Raw genomic sequence first — 23576 nt, forward strand, 5'->3', positions numbered from 1 at the left:
ACATTAACTTTCTCTCCCCGGCCTGCTGAGTACGTCCAGCATTTTCTTACTTCATTTCAGATAACCATCATTTCCAGTTTTCTTTTTCATTCATTTTCTCAAACGGAGAAGCAGCTTTGCTGAACACTTTCTACGCAGTTTAACCCACAGTGGAGGTTTGTTAGTGCTATTGGGTAGGCTTTAAGCTAGATTTGCAGGGGGATGGGAACCAGAGTGCCAGAGCTGACAGTGTGGCTGGGGTGAAAATAAATGATTTTAAAAGTTCAAGCAAATCCGCTAATAGAAAGGTTGTGAGTGGTGGTAAAAATCTTCTGAGGTGTATATATATTTCAATGCTAGGAGTATTGCGGGGAAGGCGGATGAGTTGAGGGCGTGGATTGACATGTGGAGTTATGACGTTATAGCAATTAGTGAAACTTGGCTACAGGAGGGGCAGGACTGGCAGCTTAATATTCCAGGGTTCTGATGTTTCAGATGTGATCGAGGCACAGGAATGAAAGGTGGGGGAGTAGCATTGCTTGTTAGGGAAAATATTACAGCAGTGCTCAGGCAGGACAGATTAGAGGGCTTGTCTACTGAGTCCTTATGGGTGGAGCTGAGAAACAGGAAAGCTATGACCACATTAGTGGGATTGTATTACAGACCACCCAATAGTCAACGAGAATTGGAAGAGCAAATCTGCAGAGAGATAGCAGGCAACTGCAGGAAACATAAAGTTGTGGTGGTAGGGGATTTTAATTTTCCATATATTGATTGGGACTCCGACACTGTTAGGGGTCTAGATGGTTTAGAGTTTGTAAAATGTGTTCAGGAAAGTTTTCCAAATCAATATATAGAGGGACCAACTAGAGGGGATGCAATATTGGATCTCCTGTTAGGAAACGAGTTAGGACAATTGACAGAAGTCTGTGTAGGGGAGCACTTTGGTTCCAGTGATCATAACACCATTAGTTTCAACTTGATCATGGACAAGGATAGATCTGGTCCTAGGGTTGAGGTCCTTAACTGGAAGAAGGCCAAATTTGAAGAAATGAGAAAGGATCTAAAAAGCATGGTTTGGGACAGGTTGTTCTCTGGCAAGGATGTGATCGGTAGGTGGGAAGCCTTCAAAGGAGAAATTTTTGAGAGTGCAGAATTTGTATGTTCCTGTCAGGATTAAAGGCAAAGTGAATAGGAATAAGGAACCTTGGTTCTCAAGGGATATTGCAACTCTGATAAAGAAGAAGAGGGAGTTGTATGACATGTATAGGAAGCAGGGAGTAAATAAGGTGCTTGAGGAGTATAAGAAGTGCAAGAAAATACTTAAGAAAGAAGTCAGGAGTGCTAAAAGAAGACATGAGGTTGCCTTGGCAGTCAAAGTGAAGGATAATCCAAAGAGCTTTTACAGGTACATTAAGAGCAAAAGGATTGTAAGGGATAAAATTGGTCCTCTTGAAGATCAGAGTGGTCGGCTATGTGCGGAACCAAAGGAAATGGGGGAGATCTTAAATAGGTTTTTTGCATCTGTATTTACTAAGGAAACTGGCATGAAGTCTATGGAATTAAGGGAAACAAGTAGTGAGATCATGGAAACTGTACAGATCAAAAAGGAGGAGGTCCTTGCTGTCTTGAGGAAAATTAAAGTGGATAAATCCCTGGGACCTGACAGATTGTTCCCTCGGACCTTGAAGGAGACTAGTGTTGAAATTGCAGGGGCCCTGGCAGAAATATTTAAAATGTTGCTGTCTACAGGTAAGGTGCCAGAGGATTGGAGAGTGGCTTGTGTTGTTCCATTGTTTAAAAAAGGATCGAAAAGTAATCCGGGAAATTATAGGCCAGTAAGTTTAACGTCGGTAGTAGGTAAGTTATTGGAGGGAGTACTAAGAGACAGAATCTACAAGCATTTGGATAGACAGGGACTTATTAGGGAGAGTCAACATGGCTTTGTGTGTGGTAGGTCATGTTTGACCAATCTATTGGAGTTTTCAGGGAGGTTACCAGGAAAGAGAATAAACAGAAGGCAGTGGATATTGTCTACATGGATTTCAGTAAGGCCTTTGACAAGGTCCCGCATGGGAGGTTAGTTAGGAAAATTCAGTCGCTAGGTATACATGGAGAGGTAGTAAATTGGATTAGACATTGGCTCAATGGAAGAAGCCAAAGAGTGGTAGTAGAGAATTGCTTCTCCGAGTGGAGGCCTGTGACTAGTGGTGTGCCACAGGGATCAATGCTGGGTCCATTGTTATTTGCCATCTATATCAATGATCTGGATGATAATGTTGTCAATTGGTTCAGCAAATTTGCTGATGATACAAAGTTTGGAGGTGTAGTAGACAGTGAGGAAGCTTTTCAGAGTCTGCAGAGGGACTTGGACCAGCTGGAAAAATGGGCTGAAAAATGGCAGATGGAGTTTAATACAGACAAGTGTGAGGTATTGCATGTTGGAAGGACAAACCAAGGTAGAACATACAGGGTTAATGGTAAGGCACTGAGGAGTGCAGTGGAACAGAGGGATCTGGGAATACAGATACAAAATTCCCTAAAAGTGGCGTCACAGGTAGATAGGGTCGTAAAGAGAGCTTTTGGTACATTGGCCTTTATTAATCAAAGTATTGAGTATAAGAGCTGGAATGTTATGATGAGGTTGTATAAGGCATTGGTGAGGCTGAATCTGGAGTATTGTGTTCAGTTTTGGTCACCAAATTACAGGAAGGATATAAATAAGGTTGAAAGAGTGCAGAGAAGGTTTACAAGGATGTTGCCAGGACTTGAGAAACTCAGTTACAGAGAAAGGTTGAATAGGTTAGGACTTTATTCCCTGGAGCGTAGAAGATTGAGGGGAGATTTGATAGAGGTATATAAAATTATGATGGGTATAGATAGAGTGAATGCAAGCAGGCTTTTTCCACTGAGGCAAGGGGAGAAAAAAAAGAGGACATGGGTTAAGGGTGAGGGGGGAAAAGTTTAAAGGGAACATTAGGGGGTGCTTCTTCACACAGAGATTGGTGGGAGTATGGAATGAGCTGCCAGACGAGGTGGTAAATGCGGGTTCTTTTTTAACATTTAAGAATAAATTGGACAGATACATGGATGGGAGGTGTATGGAGGGATATGGTCTGTGTGCAGGTCAGTGGGACTAGGCAGAAAATGGTTCGGCACAGCCAAGAAGGGCCAAAAGGTCTGTTTCTGTGCTGTAGTTTCTATGGTTTCTATGGTTCTATGAAGGAGCGTATAATGAGAATAAAGCTGAGGAAAGTTTCTTGTTTCTTATTAGAAACATTAATGTGCATAAAAAAGTCTCCAATGTTATGCATCATTTTCCTTTTTTTCAATATAGCTTATGAATAGAAAAGTTGTGAATTACGCAGCAAACACTAGCCTCTAATGATATGAATTAATCAGTGCATTAAAATTTGCACTGAAGCTGTGGTTTCTAATCTGACGTTTAGCCTGGCGATGATGTAATTCAGTTCCCGCCCCGGTAAAAGATCTGCCTGTCGCTATTCATATCATGAATTCTCGCTGTTATACATCTGTCGCTCTTTAACGGAGAGCAATGTTTCCCATGACAAACTACAAGGGGGAGGCACAGCCTTAATCTCATTTCGTTTTGGGGCTTTCCATAGACGGGACCTTGGGATAAGGAGAACGCGAGCGCCCGGCGGAAAGAGGTGTCAGAGCTGGGAAGGAGTGAAGGCAAGTATCTTTACTACCGGTCGAGAGGGATGGGGCGCAAAGACCGGGACGAGACTGACGAGTGTGAGGAAGCTGGGTGGTAACTGAAGAGCGAGATCGATGAAAGCGCAAAAACATGTGAGATGTAAGGAGAGTTTAAATTACAAGCGGCTGTGTTGCTGTAATCGTTATTTCCAACTTTTGACAAGTACACACACTGGATCTGAAATGGTTAAAATGTGTTTGAATCAAAGCGCCAGATTGTAACTTCCCCTTTACGTTTAATATCCAGAAGTTGAGAGCGCACTGTCAGTTGTCACGGTGATTCATTCATCAACCTGGGAGAGGCTGAGAGGTTCGGGAAGTGGGGGTGAAGATGAAAAGGAAGAGCAGGTGGGGTGACAGAACAGGGGTGGTTGAACTGGGAGCTGACCGTAGCTCAAGCGTCTGGTCGGAGCGATTAAAGAAATTTGAGACGCGGCACTACACAGATTATAGAGTAATAAAAGGGGTGGTTAGTTCTCCAGACTTGTGTTCAACTGTAGTGTTTGTGGGCAGTATTACGCATTGGGATAAGAGGGTTTTGCAAAGGACTCTTTGGGAGTTTGCACACAAGCGAAGTCCCGATCAATGGCTGTGTCGAGCCCGGAGCAGCTGCACCGCCACTCAATGTAAATGTTTATATAGAGGCAGAAAGCGGATAAAAAACAACTGGCAACGAGAAGCCGCGCCCAAAGCTACCACAACTCCAACAATAAATCATGGGATACAGTAATCCCAAAAGAATAGCGAGCCGTGAGAGTGGAAAATAAATGGTAATTTGGAGCACTTTTACAGAGCAAATCGATACGTGACGTGCCCAGCGGTGTTAGCTAATTACCAGGAGTGTAATTGCACATTGTGTGTGTTGGGGGTGGGGCTTCCCTCACCCTAATCAATTTATATCTGAGAAATAGATGTTGTCTGGATGGGAAGCAGAGAAACGGTACCATGCCAGCAACAATTGGCATTTCTGCTCTAGTGAGATAAGATTTGTCACACTCTGCCGAATTGTTCATGTGGAGTGTCCCAACGGGGGTGAAATAGCTGAAGAGATTTAGGAAGAGAACTGACAAGGTGACAGAAATGGTGAGTGATGGGGAGAAGGGAAAAGGGAGTGACCTGGGGTTCCCAAGAGGCTAGGAAAAGGTGGAATTCTCAGCAGTGGAGATTGGAGGGTGGTTACTGAGGATAGAAGAGTAATTCCTTCGAGCAGCTTGAAAATGAGGATAGGAATTTTAAATTTGCCACTTACTGGAGTATGAAGTAAATTGTAAATTGGTAATTTTGTTCATTGTTGTCACTTGTATTGAGGGACCCTGAAAATCATCTCTTGCACACTGCTCATGCAGATCCATTCTTTACAACTCTGATGTCATACAGAATAATGCAGAGAATTTAGATTTAAAAGAGTTGAACAATTATAATATAAGTAATGAGTCGATCTGCAGGGAGCTGCTTAAACCGGTTGATGGGCCTTAGGAGGTTGAGAGAGGAAAAGTGCAGAGACAAGTTTATAGAGTTTAGCCAGGACAGCATTAACTTGAAGATAAAATGGTTAAGAGTGATGGTGGTACCAATTGATGAACTGGGTCATGCTACACTACAGAGGCAAGTCTAAGTGGTCATGATGAAGGGGAAGAAAGAGTCGGAAGGTGGCCCAGGAGTTGTCAGTATTCTATTGCAGAATTAAACAGTGGCTAGGAATCACAGGCTGAGGGACAAATTTCTATCAACCCAAGATGGAAGTGATGCAATCTGAAAGGTATTTTGTAAATGGACAAATCATTGACAATATGATAATTCACAAACATGTACACTCTAGAAAGTGATCCCAATCTGGAGTGGATAAAAGTTAGTAATAAACAATGGGTTTGTTGCAGAAAATACTGGAATCGCCCACAGTCTTTCTTACATTGTTTCATTGTGACTGATACACTGTTTGACTCCAGGTGCACTTGGATTTTCTATCATACTTAAGTACCTGAAGGTGTTACCAAATTGGAAATGTTTCAGTTACAAATGTATGACTATTGATCTAAATCTTAAGTCAATATAAGGTAGGGTCTGTATTTTAATCGATACAAGGACTTTGTTATAAGAACTGTGATTTAAATTTGACAATGCCAAAGCTCAATCTTTTTATATAACTTTTCTCTGCAGTTAGATTAAGTCTTAAACATATAAACAATTCATACCAATTGTGCAGAACTTTAGTCTTTTGAAAGTTCCTTGTTCTATAAAACAAGGCCATGTTGCAACTATGATATATTGTGTTTGTATAGCACCCATAACATGGGGAATTATAGAAAGGAGAATTAAGTCAATTGAAGAAAAACCTTTTCATCAATAAAATACAAAGTGCATTTATAAAACACTTTCAAATCTGCTGTCTGCTGTTGCCTTTTTAGGTACTTCCGGGGATTTATTACAATTGGAAAGATTGTTAGAATCTACTTTCCAGGGGCGTAGTCCAAAATCTGAATTATGGTAAATCCTTCAGCCTTCACCCAATGGCTTAGACTGTGTACAGCAAATGTTCCAAACTGTTATTAACCTAGACAGGGTTTCCTAACTTGGTTAGCAAGGGGTAAGCACAGACCCCTTGCTTAATGGTAGGGATCCATGGCATTAGAAAGTTTGCGAACTGCTGACCTAGAACATTATAGGGATTTATCTATATTGTCAACTTGTGAAATTGACTTGATGGTTTATGTTAATTGTGCATGTTGAGTTTTCATTGGCTCATTATTGCTATTAACTGTTTGAGTTGCAATTGTCATCAATTGTCACTACCCCTATTTGTATAGGCAGTTATTCACAGCTTTCAGAAAATTAGCATTTAGTTATCTAATAATTTCAGAAAGAAAATTAAAGAAAAATTGCCAAAACTGAAAACACTATGGCTTTAATTGCTGTCAAATCAACACTTTGAAAGCCTATCTGCAGACACTTAGCTGTAAAAATTTGCTTCTTATTCTTGGCTAGAATATGAGGTTCTGTGTGAATTCCTCTTTGGTGTAGGTCAAACAACATCTAGCCATGCTCAGTAGAAAATGAATTCAATTAACCAAAGGACACTTAAAAACATTAATGATTATTTATTTGTGGCATATAATTTTATTAGTTCCCTGATAATGTAAATCAATCTAACATTTGATCAATCACATTTTAAAATTTCATTCAAAGTCACCTATCCTATATACTGTATCATTACACTTCATAGACCAAGAACAAATAACTGCACCTGCTGAAGGAGGGCAAATCTTTGGTGTCTAAATGCTGACATCTCCGTTACAGCTTTTAAATGGTGTTAACATCTATTTGTTTCACTTTGTAAAAAAATTTCCCTGTAAGAGATTCAAAGTTAATGAGACCAGTAGAGAAAACAAAATTAAGTTATTCTGACATGGAGAGCATTCTGATTGGCTGCATCACCGTCTGGTACGGGGACTACTGGACAGGATCAAAGAAAGTTGTCAAGTTAGTCAGCTCCATCATGGGTACTAGCCTCTGTAGTATCCAAGATATCTTCAAGGAGCAGCGCCACAGGAAGGTGGCATCCATCATTAAGGATCCCCACCACCCAGGACATGCCCTCTTCTCATTGTTACCATCAGGAAGGAGATACAGAAGCCTGAAGGCGTTCACTCAGTGATTCAGGAACAGCTTCTTCCCCTCCACCATCTGATTTCCAAATGAAATCACAACCCCACTATTTTATTTATTTCTGTTTTTGCGTACTTATTTTAACAACTATTATTTATATATATATATACACACACACCTCTGTAACTCAGTTTTTTTAATATTTACCATGTATTGCATTGTACGGCTATTGCAAAGTTAACAAATTTCATGACATATGCCAGTGATATTGAATCTGATTCCGATTTGTACATACATTTTAACTATGATTAAAACACAGTGAGCATTATAGCCAGGAGTTGTTGATATCCATTAAAATTTTCAGAAATTTCTGTACCAACAATGCATATGGCAATTTTCTGCCTGAGTGCACTATTCAGTATGAGTTGCTAGCTTTTGAGTAAATTTGACGATAAGCAGTCCACCTCCTTTAATTATATCATTCCGCACCCAGAAGCTCCAACAGTGAAAGCAGATTAGAATTGATTAAGAGTAGCTATTTACCAATTTCCTGTTCCCTTCATAGCTTATCTAAAATGCTGTATCTATGTTGAATAACCAGAAACAGATACCGGATATGGCTTACAAGGAATAATAAATCTTTTTGTATTTTAAGGCATGATGTTACTTGAGTAGTTATATTCTGATGTTCTCGACCTGCTTATATTGCAACTAGCTCAAGACAAATGGGTTTTTGTAGCTAAAATACAATGCATAGTGATAATATCATTTAATGATAATTAATTCTGAAATAATCATTGCATGTATGATCATCACAAGATATCACTTTCAGGCCTTCATATGTAAGAATAGCAGTTAAGTTAAGAAAATTGCAAACTGCTTTCAGCTCCTTACCTGCACAGTTTTAATTTATGCCACAAGGGAAGAATCACCTCCGTGAAAGTTGTTTGGATGAGCTTGCTACAAAATGTGATAATATATATCATAAATACATCTGCTTTCTCACTGCCTGCTTATATAACACTAGTGTCACAGAAACTTGCAAACCAATTCCAATTTTTCCTACAGAAGTGAAGTGAGTCTAACTCCAGTGCTGGGCAAGTTATTGGAGCAGATCCTGAGAGGCAGGTTTTATGAGTATTTGGAGAGACATAAGCTGATTAGGTTTAGTCAGCATGGCTTTGTCAAGGGCAGGTCATGCCTTACAAACCTGATTGAATTCTTTGAGGATGTAACAAAACACACTGATGAAGGTACAGCAGTGGATATCAAGTATATTGGATTTCAGTAAGGCATTTGATAAGGTTCCCCACGCAAGGCTCATTCAGAAAGTAATGAGGCATTGGATCCAAGGAGACCTTGCTTTGTGGATCCAGAATTTGCTTGTGCACAGAAGGCAAAGAGTGGTTGTAGATGGTTCATATTCTGCATGGAAGACGGTGACCAGTGGTATTCCGCAGGGATCTGTTCTAGGACCCCTCCTCTTTGTGATTTTTTTTATAAATGAAGTAGAAGGGTGGGTTAGTAAGTTTGCTGATGACACAAAAGTTGGGGTGTTGTGACTAGTCTGGAAGGTTGTCAGAGGTTACAGCACGACGTCAATAGGATGCAGAACTGGGCTGAGAAGTGACAGATGGAGTTCAACCAAGGTAAGTGTGAAGTGGTTCATTTTGGTAGGTCAAATCTGAAGACACAATATAATATTAATGGTAAAACTCTTGGCAGTGTGGAGGATCAGCAAGAGCTTGGGGTCCGTGTCCATAGGACACTCAAAGCTGCTGCGCAGGTTGACGGTGTTAAGAAGGTGTATGGTGTGTTGGCCTTCATCAACCATGGGATTGAGTTCAAGAGCCGTGAGGTAATATTACAGCTATATAAGCCCTTAGTTAGACCCCACTTGGAGTACTGTGCAACACACACAAAATGCTGGAGGAACTCAGCAGGCCATGCAGCATCTATGGAAAAAAGTACAGTCGACATTTCGGGCATACTATGTTCAGTTCTGGTCACCTCACCACTATAGAGAGAATGCAGAGGAGGGATACCAGAACGTTGCCTGGATTGGAAATCGTGCCTTATGAGAATAGGTTGAGTAAATTTGGCCTTTTCTCCTTGGAGCGACAGAGGATGAGAGGTGACCTGATAGAAGAGTATAAGATAATGAGAGGCTTTGATCATGTGGATTGTCAGAGGCTTTTTCCCAGGTCTGAAATGGCTAACACGAGGAGGCATAGTTTTAAGGTGCTTGGAAGTAAGTACAAAGGGGAAGTCAGAGGTAAGCTTTTCACACAGAGAGTGGTGGATGTGTGGAATGCACTGCCAGCGAAGATGGTAGAGGTGGATACAATAGGGTCTTTCAAGATACATGGAGCTTAAAAACTAGAGGGCTATATGGTAGGGAAATTCTTGGCAGTTTCTAGTGTAGGTTACATGGTCGGCACAACATTGTGCGCTGAAGATTTATGTTATGTTATATGTTCTAATTACACAAATGCATTGACCCGAAACAGACAAAGTGGCCAAACTTTTTTTTCAATAAGCTCCTCGCAAGCTTCTTCATCTAACTCAATCAAGCATAAACTTAGTTCTTTCTCTCATTTGCTGATGTAGCTTCCCCTTAAAAGCATCTATGCTACTCTCCTCAACAATATCCGGTATTAGCAAGACCCATGTTCTAATCACTCTCTGGCAATGCAGCTCTCCTAAATCTCCTATTCCATTTGTCCGGGTCAATACTCCAAGTTTTTGACTCCCTACCATGCCAACAGCCTGCTCCATGCATACTTAGCGTTTCTGTATCTAGCCTTTCAATATATTTTCTAATAATTTAAAAAATCTCCATCAATCACTTTTCTCTTCTGATTTTACCAAAAACGGCACAATTTGATTCAATTTTTTTCTTAAGTATAACAAGTCAGTACCAGAAATATTGCTCCTTATCCTTTTTTATAATGTTGACCAGAAATGTGCACAGAATTACAAACATGGTATAAATGAGTTGTTACATAACTTTAACTCCTCTACAATTCAACTCTAGCCACACAGAAATTACCGCAATGTCTGGTTATTAAAGCCCTTTTATTCTGTCTCACCAATTTAAGCGATATGCATATCTTGCCCTTTGAATTACAGTATTGTGCAACTACTTTTAGGGTCTTATCTTCCAAAGAGTAGCAAAATGTGTCCCCATAGATTCATCTATATTGAAACAAATTTTTCAGCTACATACTGTATATTGTGGTACATTTATTTGTTTTAATCACTTATATATTTGCTGCCTTTTTTTTACAACTTGTTTCTTTTGCTCAATCCTTAGAGTTTCTCTGCCTATTTTTGCACCTAATCTACTTCACTTTCTCTCTCATAAATAATGTATAACAATTTTAAAGCAGGAACAGTGTAATTGAATAAAACAGTAACAACATCAAATGCAAGCAAATGACTTTCAATATTACTAACTCTGATGTGACATATTTTGTAAGAAAATTAACATTATATAATCTTTGAAAACCTGAAAAACATTGATATGTTCTTATCAAATATCAAAAGGAACATTGACAATGTTAGGGTGCGTTACATTCATTAACAATAAAAGAATTGAGTAGTTTATCATTAGGTTTCTTCAAATATACTCCTATAAATTGAGCCATAGTCATAGAGTCATATAGCACAGAAACAGGCCCTTCAGCCCATTTCGTCCATACTGATCAAGATGTCCTATCCAAACTAGCTCCATTTGCTTGTCTTTGGCCCATAACTTTACAATCCAACTTTTCAAATGATGAAGGTAGAGCCGTAGATGTAGTGTATACAGATTTTAGCAAGGTATTTGATAAGGTACCCTATGCAAGGCTTATTGAGAAAGTAAGGAGGAATGGGATCCAAGGGGACATTGCTTTGTGGATCCAGAACTGGCTTGCCCACAGAAGGCAAAGAGTGGTTGTAGATGGGCCATACTCTGCATGGAAGCTGGTGACCAGTGGTGTGCCTCCTGGATCTGTTCTGGGACCCCTACTCTTTGTGATTTTTATAAATGACCTGGATGAGGAAGTGGAAGGATGGGTTAGTAAATTTGCTGATGACACAAAGTTTAGAAGTGCTGTGGATAGTGTGGATGGTTGTCAGAGGTTACAGCAGGACATTGATAGGATGCAAAACTGGGCTGGGAAGTGGCAGATGGAGTTCAACCCAGATAAGTGTGAGGTGGTTCATTTTAGTAGGTCAATTATGATGGCAGAATATAGCTTTAATGGCAAGACTCTCGGCAGTGTGGAGCATCAGAGGGATCTTGGGGTCCTAGTCCATAGGACACTCAAAGCTGCTATATAGGTTGACTCTGTGGTTAAGAAGATATACGATGCATTGGCCTTCATCAATCGTGGGATTGAGTTTAAGAGCCGAGAGGTAATGTTGCAGCTATATAGGACCCTGGTCAGACCCCACTTGGAGTACTGTGCTCAATTCTGGTCGCCTCACTATAGGAAGGATGTGGAAACCATAGAAAGGGTGCAGGGGAGATCTATGAGGATATTGCCTGGATTGGGGAGCATGCCTTATGAGAATAGGTTGAGTGAACTCAGCCTTTTCTCCTTGGAGCGATGGAGGATGAGAGATGACCTGATAGAGATGTATAAGATAATGAGAGGCATTGATTATGTGGATAGTCAGAGACTTTTTCCCAGGGCTGAAATGGCAAGCATGAGAGGGCAACACACATCAAAGTTGCTGGTGAACGCAGCAGGCCAGGCAGCATCTCTAGGAAGAGGTACAGTCGACGTTTCAGGCCGAGACCCTTCGTCAGGACTAACTGAAGGAAGAGTTAGTAAGAGATTTGAAAGTGGAAGGGGGAGGGGGAGATCCAAAATGATAGGAGAAGACAGGAGGGGGAGGGATGGAGCCAAGAGCTGGACAGGTGATTGGCAAAGGGGATATGAGAGGGTCATGGGACAGGAGGCCCAGGGAGAAAGACAAGTGGGGGGGGGGACCCAGAGGATGGGCAAGGGGTATAGTCAGAGGGACAGAGGGAGAAAAAGGAGAGTGAGAGAAAGAATATGTGTATAAAAATAAATAACAGATGGGGTACGAGGGGGAGATGGGGCATTAGCGGAAGTTAGAGAAGTCAATGTTCATGCCATCAGGTTGGAGGCTACCTAGACAGAGTATAAGGTGTTGTTCCTCCAACCTGAGTGTGGCTTCATCTTTACAGTAGAGGAGGCCGTGGATAGACATGTCAGAATGGGAATGGGATGTGGAATTAAAATTTGTGGCCACTGGGAGATCCTGCTTTCTCTGGCGGACAGAGCGTAGATGTTCAGCAAAGCAGTCTCCCAGTCTGCATCGGGTCCTAACCTATTCAATCTTTCCTTATAACTCAGATCCTCCAGATCCAGCAACATCTTTGAAATTTTTCTCTATGTGCTTTCAACCTTATTTACATATTTCCTATAAGTAGGTGACCAAAACTGCACAGAATGCTTCAAATTAGTCCTCACCAGTGTCTTATACAACTTAAATATAACATCCCATCTCCTGTAATCAATACTCTGAATTCTGAAGGCTAATGTGTTTTCTTTATGACCCTCTCTACCTGTGACACCACTTTCAATAAATTATGGACCTGTATTCCCAGATCCCTTTGTTCTATCACACTCCTCAGTGCCTTACTGTTCACTGTGTAAGACCTACCCTGGTTGATCTTAGCAAAGTGCAAAACCTTGCACTTGTCTGCATTAAATTCCATTTGCCATTTTTCAGCCCCTTTTTCCAGCTGGTCTGGATCCCAGTGCAAGCCATGATAGGCTTTCTCACTGTCCACTGCTCCTCCAGTCCACAAATTTGCTGATCCAGTTAGCCACATTATCATCCAGATCGTTGATATAAATGACAAACAACAACAGACCCAGCACTGATCCCTGTGGCACTCCACGAGTCACAGACCTCCAGTCAGAGAGGCAACTGTCTATTACAACTCTCTGGCTTCTCACGCAATGCCAATGTCTAATCCAATTTACTACCTTATCTTGTATAGAGTGACTGAACCTTCTTGACCAATTTCTCATGTGGAACCTTGTGTATGAGATGATGAGAGGCATTGATCGTGTGGATAGTCAACTTTTTCCCAGGGCTGAAATGGCTAACACGAGAGGACACAGTTTTAAGGTGCTCGGAAGTAGGTACAGGGGAGATGTCAGGGGTAAAGTTTTTTTTACGCATAATGGTGAATGCGTTGAAAGGGCTGCCAGCGACTGTGGTGGAGGCGGGTACAATAGGGTCTTTTAAGAGACTCTTGGATAGGTACATGGAGCTTAGAAAAATAAAGGGCTATGGGTACCCTAGGTAATTTCTAAAGTAAGTACATGTTCGGCACAGCATTGTGGGCCAAAGAGCCTGTATTGTGCTATAGGTTTTTTTATGTTTCTATTCTATGTCAAATGCTTTGCTAAAGTCCAGGAAGACAATATCCACTGCCTTACCTTCATCAGCTTTCCCAGTAACTTCTTTGAAAAACTCTGTAAGATTGGTTAGATATGACCACCATAATTGAAGCCATGCTGACTATTCTTAATCGGTCCACGTCTATACAAATACTTATATATCCAGTCCCTTAGAATACCTTCTAATAACTTTCCCACTACTGATGTCAGGCTCACCAGCCTATAACTTCCTGGTTTATTTTTAGAGCCTTTCTTAAGCAGCAGAACAACATTGGCTATTCTCCTACCCCGCCTGTTGCTAAGCTGCTAGGGCCCTGGCAATTTCTGCACTTGCTTCCCACAGAGTCTGGGGGAACACCTTGTCAGGCCCTGGGGATTTATCCATCCTATTTTGCCTCAGGATAGCAAACACCACCTCCTCTGTAATCTGTGTAGGGTTTCAAAATCTCTTGAAAACTAAGGTTCCCTACCCCTGATATCTCTACCTTTTATTCTGACAGGCACTCACAAGCTTTGTACTCTCAAAATTTCACTTTTGAAGGCCTCTCATTTACCAAGTACACTTAGCAAGGCCAAACAACAGCCTTTTCCCAATCTACACTTACTAGATGCTTGCTGATACCATCAGACTTGGCCTTTCCCCAATTTAGAATCTCAACCTGCGAACCAGACCTATCTTTCTGCATACTTACTTCGAAACAAATGGCATTGTGATCACTAGATGAAAAGTGTTCCCCAGCACAAACTTCGATCACCTGCGCTGTCTCTTTCCCTAATAGCAGATCAAGTGGTAATCCCGAGATCACAACTCTGGAGGTCTCCCCACCCCTTTAATTTGGTACCTAACTCCCTGAACTCACTTTGCCGAACCTCATCCCTCTTCCTAGGTACCTTCATGGACCACAACCTCTGGCTGCTCACCCTCAAGCTTAAGAATGCAGAGGACCCAATCTGAGATGTCTCATACCCTGGCACCCGGAAGCAACATTCCATCTGGGAATCTTGTTCTCATCCACAGAACCTCCTGTTTGTTCCCCTAACTAACAAATCCCCTGTCACCACAGCTTGCCTCTTCTCCCCCCAGCTTCCCTTCTGGGTTGCAGAGTCAGACTCAGTGTTTCATAGACAATTGCCCTATTATACCAGCTTTGCCATCAAAGTCAAGTCAAATTTGAGTTTACTGTCATATGTGTAAGTATATGCATGCATGGTACACTGAAAAACTGTCGTACAGCAGCAATAATGGCAGATAACATCACATAAGCAGCATTCACAAGAAAGCATGAATTATACCCAATTTTACAAGAAATACAGTTACTAGAACAAACAGAAAAGTCCATTTACGTGCAAAGTATTCATAATGTTATCCTACTGTAGTGATTGGGTTGTGCCAATTGATTCAGGAACCAAACGGTTAAACAGAAGTAGCTGTTTCTGAACCTGGTGGTGTGGTTCTTCGTGCTTCTAAACCTCCTGCCTGATGGTAGCTGCGAAAGATGGAATGTCCTGGATGGTGGGGATAGTTGATGATAGATGTTATCTTCTTGGGCCAGCACCTCACGTGGTTACTACCAATGGTGGGGAAGGATGTGCCCATGACATATCGGGCTGAATATATCCAACTCTCTGAAGATTCTTACTTTCAAATTACTGTACCAAGATGCAACCAGTCAGGATACTTAAGGTGTGTTGGTAGAAAATTTTTACTGTTCAGTGACATGCCAAACCTCCTGAGAAAATAAAGTCTCTGGCCTGCCTTCCCTGTGATCGCATCGATGTGCTGGACCCAGGACAGATCATTCAATATGTTTTAGAGCATAGAACATAGAATAATACAGCACAGTACAGGCCCTTCAGCCCACAATGTTGTGCTGACCCTCAAACCCTGCCTCCCATATAAGCCCCCACCTTAACTTCCTCCATATACCTGTCTAGTAGTCTCTTAAACTTCACTAGTGTATCTGCCTCCACCACTGACTCAGGCAGTGCATTCCACGCACCAACCATTCTCTGAGTAAAAAACCTTCCTCTAATATCCCCCTTGAACTTCCCACCCCTTACCTTAAAGCCATGTCCTCTTCTATTGAGCAGTGGTGCCCTGGGGAAGAGGCGCTGGCTATCCACTCTATTACTCTTAATATCTTGTGTACCTCTATCACATCTCCTCTCATCCTCCTTCTCTCTAAAGAGTAAAGCCCTAGCTCCCTTAATCTCTGATCATAATACATACTCTCTAAACCAGGCAGCATTCTGGTAAATCTCCTATGTACCCTTTCCAATGCTTCCACATCCTTCCTATAGTGAGGCGGCCAGAACTAGACACAGTACTCCAAGGGTGGCCTAACCAGAGTTTTACAGAGCTGCATCATTACATCGCGACTCTTAAACTCTATCCCTCGACTTATGAAAGCTAACACCCCATAAGCTTTCTTAACTACCCTATCCACCTGTGAGGCAACTTTCAGGGATCTGTGGACATGTACCCCCAGATCCCTCTGCTCCTCCACACTACCAAGTATCCTGCCATTTACTTTGTACTCTGCCTCGGAGTTTGTTCTTCCAAAGTGTACCACCTCACACTTCTCCAGATTGAACTCCATCTGCCACTTCTCAGCCCACTTCTGCATCCTATCAATGTCTCTCTGCAATCTTTGACAATCCTCTACACTATCTACAACACCACCAACCTTTGTGTCGTCTGCAAACTTGCCAACCACCTTTCTACCCCCACATCCAGGTCGTTAATAAAAATCATATAGAGGTCCCAGAACAGATCCTTGTGGGACAGCACTAGTCACAATCCTCCAATCTGAATGTACTCCATCCACCACGACCCTCTGCCTTCTGCAGGCAAGCCAATTCTGAATCCACCTGGCCAAACTCCCTGGATCCCATGCCTTCTAACTTTCTGAATAAGCCTACCATGTGGAACCTTGTCAAATGCCTTACTAAAATCCATATAGATCACATCCACTGCACTACCCTCATCTATATGCCTGGTCACCTCCTCAAAGAACTCTATCAGGCTTGTTAGACACGATTTGCCCTTCACAAAGCCATGCTGACTGTCCCTGATCAGACCATGATTCTCTAAATGGCCAGAGATCCTATCTCTAACAATCTTTTCCAACAGCTTTCCCACCACAGACGTAAAGCTCACTGGTCTATAATTACCCAGACTATCCCTACTACCTTTTTTGAACAAGGGGACAAAATTCGCCTCCCTCCAATCCTCCGGTACCATTCCCGTGGATAACAAGGACATAAAGATCCTAGCCAGAGGGTTAGCAACCTCCTCCCTCGCCTTGTGGAGCAGCCTGGGGAATATTCCATCAGGCCCCAGGGACTTATCCGTCCTAATGTATTTTAACAACTCCAACACCTCTTCTTCCTTAATATCAACATGCTCCAGAACATCAAACTCACTCATATTGTCCTCACCATCATCAAGTTCCCTCTCATTGGTGAATACCGAAGAGAAGTATTCATTGATGACCTCGCTCACTTCCACAGCCTCCAGGCACATCTTCCCACCTTTATCTCTAATTGGTCCTATCTTCACTCCTGTCATCCTTTTTTTCTTCATATAATTGAAGAATGCCTTGGGGTTTTCCTTTATCCTACTCGCCAAGGCCTTCTCATGCCCCCTTCTTGCTCTTCTCAGCCCCTTCTTAAGCTCCTTTCTTGCTTCCCTATATTACTCAATAGACCCATCTGATCCCTGCTTCCTAAACCTCATGTATGCTGCCTTCTTCCACCTGACTAGATTTTCCACCTCACTAGTCACCCATGGTTCCTTCACCCTACCATTCTTTATCTTCCTCACTGGGACAAATTTATCCCTAACGTCCTGCAAGAGATCTCTAAACATCGACCACATGTCCATAGTACATTTCCCTGCAAAAACATCATCCCAATTCACACCCACAGGTTCTAGCCTTATAGCCTCATAATTAAAAATTTTCCTGTCCTCTCTGATTCTATCCTTTTCCATGATAATGCTAAAGGCCAGGGAGCGGTGGTCACTGTCCCCCAGATGCTCACCCACTGAGAGATCTGTGACCTGACCCAGTTCATTACCTCGTACTAGATCTAGTATGGCATTCCCCCTAGTCTGCCTGTCCACATACTGTGACAGGAATCCATCCTAGACACACTTAACAAACTCTTCCCCATCTAAGCCCTTGGAACTAATCAGGTGCCAATCAATATTAGGGAAGTTAAAGTCACCCATGATAACAACCCTGTTATTTTTGCACCTTTCCAAAATCTGCCTCCCAATCTGCTCCTCTGTATCTCTGCTGCTACCAGGGGGCCTATAGAATACCCCCAGTAGAGTAACTGCTCCCTTCCTGTTCCTGACTTCCACCCATACTTACTCAAAAGAGGATCCTGCTACATTACCCACCCTTTCTGTAGCTGTAATAGTATCCCTGACCAGTAATGCCACCCCTCCTCCCCTTTTTCTGCCCTCTCTATCCCTTTTAAAGCACTGAAATCCAGGAATATTGAGAATCCATTCCTGCCCTGGTGCCAGCCAAGTCTCTGTAATGGCCACTACATCATAATTCCATGTACGTATCCAAGCTCTCAGTTCATCACCTTTGTTCCTGATGCTTCTTGTATTGAGGTACACACATTTCAGATGCTTTTGTATGTAACAATCAAGGTTTTTGCATTTCTTTTGACTCCTCAGATTAAAGGATATCACAGTTAAGAAACATAAACATTAGACACAGTTCAGAAAAGCATACTCTGTTCAGCTACTCGGCAAATGTCTAATGTACAATTCCATTTACTTTGCCTCAACCATCAGCCCTACTTCAGATCAAAGGAGAGGATTCTCAGTGAAGGTATACCAGTTTGCTCTATTATTTTTTATAAACCTTTAGTTCCGTGTTAAAATAGTTTTAGACTGTCAGTTGAATGGTAATTTGTGCTAAATTATGGGAAGAGTAAATTCACAAGCAAAAGTAAGTGTGTTACCACTGGCTGGAACTTGAACCATTTCACATTTAACTCTCATAGACATCAAAGAGATGAGACTTTCATCTTATCAGTTTGTACTAGATTCAACACTTGAGTTACAGAGATGAAAGGCTGTAAGGCTAACCCAGATTCTGAAGTAGCTCTCCCGTTCTTTATTTTGAAATCACAATGATATATTATTTCATGTCATTACTAAAAAGCCTTATCCTAATAGTCAGCCTTTCAGCATTTATTGAATTGGCAAATGAATAAGAATTGCTGAGATTATAAATTTTTTTGCAGAATGCTTAAATCTATACCAGCCTGGAATTTTGCTTTGGCTTGCAAAAGGCCAATGTCTAAACACACACACACACACACACACACACACACACACAGAAAGATTTAGTAAATGTAACTTGATTAGGCAAAATGCTTGTTCTATATCAATGCTTTTGAGTTTGGTGCTTCATTGAGTAGTACAATGAATCAGCAAATGTACAGGCATTAAGCAAGCTGAGGACTCCATCAGATTTAAGATTTAAATCAGAAAGGAAAAAGAAAATGGGTTTGTAATGCATTTTTCATTGTTTTGCAGAAACAGAGTAAACATTCCAAACAATTCATGGAGTTAGTAAAAGAATAAATAACACAACAAGCCTTTAAACAAATTTAGTTTTTCAGGTTGGTGAGATTTTTCAGTAGTAATTATGACTTCAACCACCATTAAGTATCAGCTATACTGTATTTCGTTCAATGTTTTCAATGATTTTTGCAGTGAGAATATTACTTAAAAAGTGAAAATTCTTGCCATGCACTGACTCTAATTGTAAATTCTGCATAGGTGCCCAGTATGACTAAGAACAACTTCCAGATCTCCATTTTGAATTGCCCATGTGCAGAAATCAGAAATAACTATCAGTTTTACACATTCACAGCAGCACCAGAGACTGCTTTGCCTTCATTAGAACTGCAAACTCAAAAGTCAATTACTCAGAACAGGCTGCACCTACGTTAATCAACCATCCCTGTTTTATGTCAGCTGGCATTTAAGTTCATTAAGAACATTACGTTGAAAGTGTTTAATCACATCCACCACTGTCATCTGGGTAAATATTATCCAAGCAGCTGACATGGTAGTAATAGGGATGATAGAAATTTGAAATAAAACAGAAATTGTTAGAAGCATTCAACAGATTCTGAATTATTTGTGGAAAGAGAAGAACAGCTGTTTCAAGTCAGTGTCTTTTCATCAGGACTTAAGATTTGACAAAACCACATCAAAACTGAAATATATCTCAGATGTAACTGGCCATGTACTAACTCTTAAATGAATTCAAAATTTGTAAGTTTGAAGTTAAACATTTTGTAAAACTATCAACAGGGTTATAAAATTGCAACTTAAAGCATAAATTAAACTGCGCTTAAAGGCGACCTTTGCCCTCCCTAGTATCAGCCACAGGAGGATCAAAAAGCAAACTGGAGGATATAGTTGATGCTACTTTCCAAAGAGAGTATCAGGAGTTTACAAGGTTGGAAGTCTCCAGAGCACAAAAGAAAGTAGCTAAAGCCAAATAAATGTTTTAGGTTCAAGAATATCAAGGAAACAAGGAAGTAGAGGTTTTACAACTCCAGAAAACTCTCCAAGTTTATACTTTGCCCGGTTTAACAGTGTCCATTCTTTGGTTGTCCTATTTATATCACACTGTCTCTGCTTTCTAATCAACGTGCCTGTAAAGAATCTTATTATTTTCTTTCACTTTCTTTGATAGCTTAATTTTATTGATTCTTTTTGCCTTCATTATAGTGTTTCACAAGTTCTTTCCCAATCATTTCATCTTCTTCATTGTGTTTTGAGAATATGTGGAATATAATTTTTGTTGGTCTCCAGAAGAATTTTTTCACCATTAAAATGAGCATTGATAGTGACCTGCTTCATAATTCTTTATTTTCACAGCTCTAAATGTTTGAAAAATATTTAGATATTTGGAAATATATCAAAATGCTGCTCTTGTAAAAATAATATTACTCTCTGCTGCTCATCTTCAATAATGCATTTTTATTTAAATACAGATACAGAGAAAGCTGGCATCCACCCCGGACACAGAGATGAAATCAAGTTCAACTGAGAACACGAATCTCGGCATGCCATTGTGCTCAGAGTCCAAAGATCTACTGACTAGTCATGCAGGAAGTACTTTTTACAGCAGTTCGAGAAGTGTATCCATTTGGACCTCAGAGCCACAGACAGCCTGGGAAGTTTATCATAAACCTATCATTGTCATGTCGATTGGAGGAGCATTTTTCATTTTGGGTTCCATTGCAACTGGCTTGTACTTTGCACAGATCACCAAGAAAACATGCAATATACTAGGGCCAGCATTTCTGTCGCTTGGGATGATGTTTCTTGTATTTGGATTGGTCTGGCTTCCTATTCTCAAAGAAAAGCAAGAAAAGAAGTCCGTGTCTAGATATTTCAGGAAACAGAGGTCACCATTGTTTACCTTGTGAGGTAAAATGGCACAACAGAGATTCTTGGATACCTTCACAATAATATATATATTTATGTGGACCTGTAGGAATTAATGGAGATGATAAACCACTCCGTATATATGTGCTTTGGATTCACTGAACATGACAGACTTCATTTTATAGGCACCTTTTGGGATCTGAGGATATCCCAAGAACTTTATAATCAATTATATACTTATTTTTGAAGTATAGTCACAGTGGAAGTTCATAAAATATGGAATAAAGTCACAGTGTGGCTCTTGAAATATTTTATTTGTTTGCTATCGCCTGAAGTAAGTGGAACGGTAACGATTTCAAGATTCTGTTTCATGTCCAATGTTGTGGAACTTGATCAGAAATTTAACAATGGCTTTTTAGGGTCATTCAGTTCTAGCTTACAAGTAAATGAGACTCCAAGAATTGCTGTCTCAAACAGTGTTATTTACTCTGCAATGAACAGTTTCAGAAGCCGTAAAATAAATTATGCCAGTAATGAATTATAATTGATAATATAAAGTTATTGTAAATATTATTGAATTAAGTCAATTACTCCATAATAGCAAGGAAGAAAATGTGCATGTCTTTTGTGTGAACAAAGTCGTACAGTGGTGCATAATTTTAGGTGTCATTCTGAGATAGAAGAAATGCAACAAAACCAAATATTGCACTCAAATATTAGTAACCTGCCTTAATTCATTGGAAGGTGTTTGCAAAATGTAAAGTGTGAGCCATTCTTATAATTACTTGCTTTCCAGTGAATTTGTCAAAGCGAACCTTATGTTAACTCTTTATACCCATCGGGATTTGTAACTGATGAGGATTGCACTACGTTTCCTGCTAACTCAGCTCTTAATTTTTAAATATGCAAGTGATTGTACATTACATAGAGCATACCGTAAAGGTAATCTCAAGGAATATGAAGATAGAATTGCATCTTTCAACATCAGCAAATTACATTTTGAAAGCATCTTTCACCTTGGAGCAAAAAAAAACAATGTTTTGTAAAAATAGACATAATTTGAGAATCATTTCTATAATTTATTTACATCATTGGCAAAGAAAGGTTAAGCTAAATGTGTTCCTTTTACTGAGGTTCAATAAAATTCAGCTAAGTGAGGACATAATCTTTGTAAAATGATAAATATAATTAAATTTAGTTTAAACATAAAGAGGATTATAATTTGATATTTCTCTTATGATTCCCATAGATGGATTCAATAACTTTGGGAATTCTTCCATTTAGGATAAATGAGCCAAACATACCTTATTTTAATCATATTGGTAGAAGTGACAGCTTCTGTTATTCACATCCTTTTTTTGCCAACTAAAAGTTATCATTTTCTTTTTTTCCATTCCCTAGCTTGAGTCCAACATGAGAACTGTGCAAGAGATAGCTTATGAAAGAGTATCTTCTTTATCATGTTCAATTTAGGAACTATAAATAACATCTGATATTACTTTCCCTTTATGTGATTAGTTATCACCACTTTCTTCACCATGAGCACTTTAAATGGTTGACTAACTCTTGACTGAGAACCTCTCAGTAATGATTTGGAATCAGGGAAGATATTAAGTGATGGGTGCTAAGTCATCAATCTACTTTTTTTTAGATCTAACAAAGAATACCTTTTGCAAATCTTTGAGTGTGATTTTAACCATAAGCAGTAAAGAGGAGGATGGTTAGGTTTCCACAGTGATCCTAAATTCTATACAAATTACGAAAACAGGCTCAAGCACTACGAGGACACAAGGGACTGCAGGTGCTGGGACCCAGAACAACAGGTAAAGCACTGAAGGAACTCAGCAAGCCAGGCAGCATCCGCTTTCCATTTCCCTCAATCGATGCTGCTTGACCCTCAGAGTTCCATCAGAGCTTTCTGTGTGGATATACACAAAGGTTTAGTCCTCTTTGGCAAGAGTTTATTGAATCTTAGTATCAGCATTTGATGTTCTTTTTAGCAGTAATTAATCGTGACTGTTCCAATAACATAAAATTTTGCACTAAAAGTATCTCCAAAGGTATGGATCTTGACTGTGCATGTGTGGCAGAAATAAACCTGAAATAGGTCATTAGCACAGTTTTTCTCTGTGTGTTTTTCATACTCATTCAGTAAGCACCTTCATGATCCCAGCACTTCTAGGCTTCTAATGTATCTTAAATGAATTGGGTGATTTAGCTACAATCAATTGAGATGGATGAAAAATATGATGCTCAATCTATACCTCTTAGTCACGCATCAACAAAATGGTAGGTGAATTAATAGTTCCAATTGCAGGAATGGATACAAGACCATAAGACATGGGAGCAGAATTAGGCCATTTGGCCTATCAAGTCATGAGTATGGTCTAATTAACATTATG

At 40.4% G+C, this 23576-nt stretch overlaps 1 protein-coding gene across 2 annotated transcripts; it reads left to right on the forward strand.

Annotated features, from left to right (window-relative positions):
- The first annotated feature begins 3468 nt into the window (after positions 1 to 3468).
- Positions 3469 to 23276, forward strand: LOC140187116 (phosphoinositide-interacting protein-like). Of its 2 annotated transcripts, none has more exons than XM_072242079.1 (2): positions 3469 to 3675; positions 20778 to 23276. In XM_072242079.1, exon 2 carries the CDS (start codon positions 20814 to 20816, stop codon positions 21213 to 21215), a length of 402 nt encoding a protein of 133 aa, XP_072098180.1. In that variant the 5' UTR covers positions 3469 to 3675; positions 20778 to 20813; the 3' UTR covers positions 21216 to 23276. The 2 variants fall into 2 exon arrangements, with proteins under 2 accessions (XP_072098180.1, XP_072098182.1); XM_072242081.1 differs by lacking the exon at positions 3469 to 3675 and adding an exon at positions 3759 to 3799.
- Positions 23277 to 23576: the final 300 nt, after the last annotated feature.

Source organism: Mobula birostris, chromosome 24 (genome assembly GCF_030028105.1).
Source record: "Mobula birostris isolate sMobBir1 chromosome 24, sMobBir1.hap1, whole genome shotgun sequence".
In the NCBI taxonomy this organism is placed as follows: domain Eukaryota; kingdom Metazoa; phylum Chordata; class Chondrichthyes; order Myliobatiformes; family Myliobatidae; genus Mobula; species Mobula birostris.

Coding starts and splice junctions, on each gene's coding strand:
- LOC140187116 (XM_072242079.1), top strand. CDS start 20,814: ATGAAATCAAGTTCAACTGAGAACACGAATCTCGGCATGCCATTGTGC.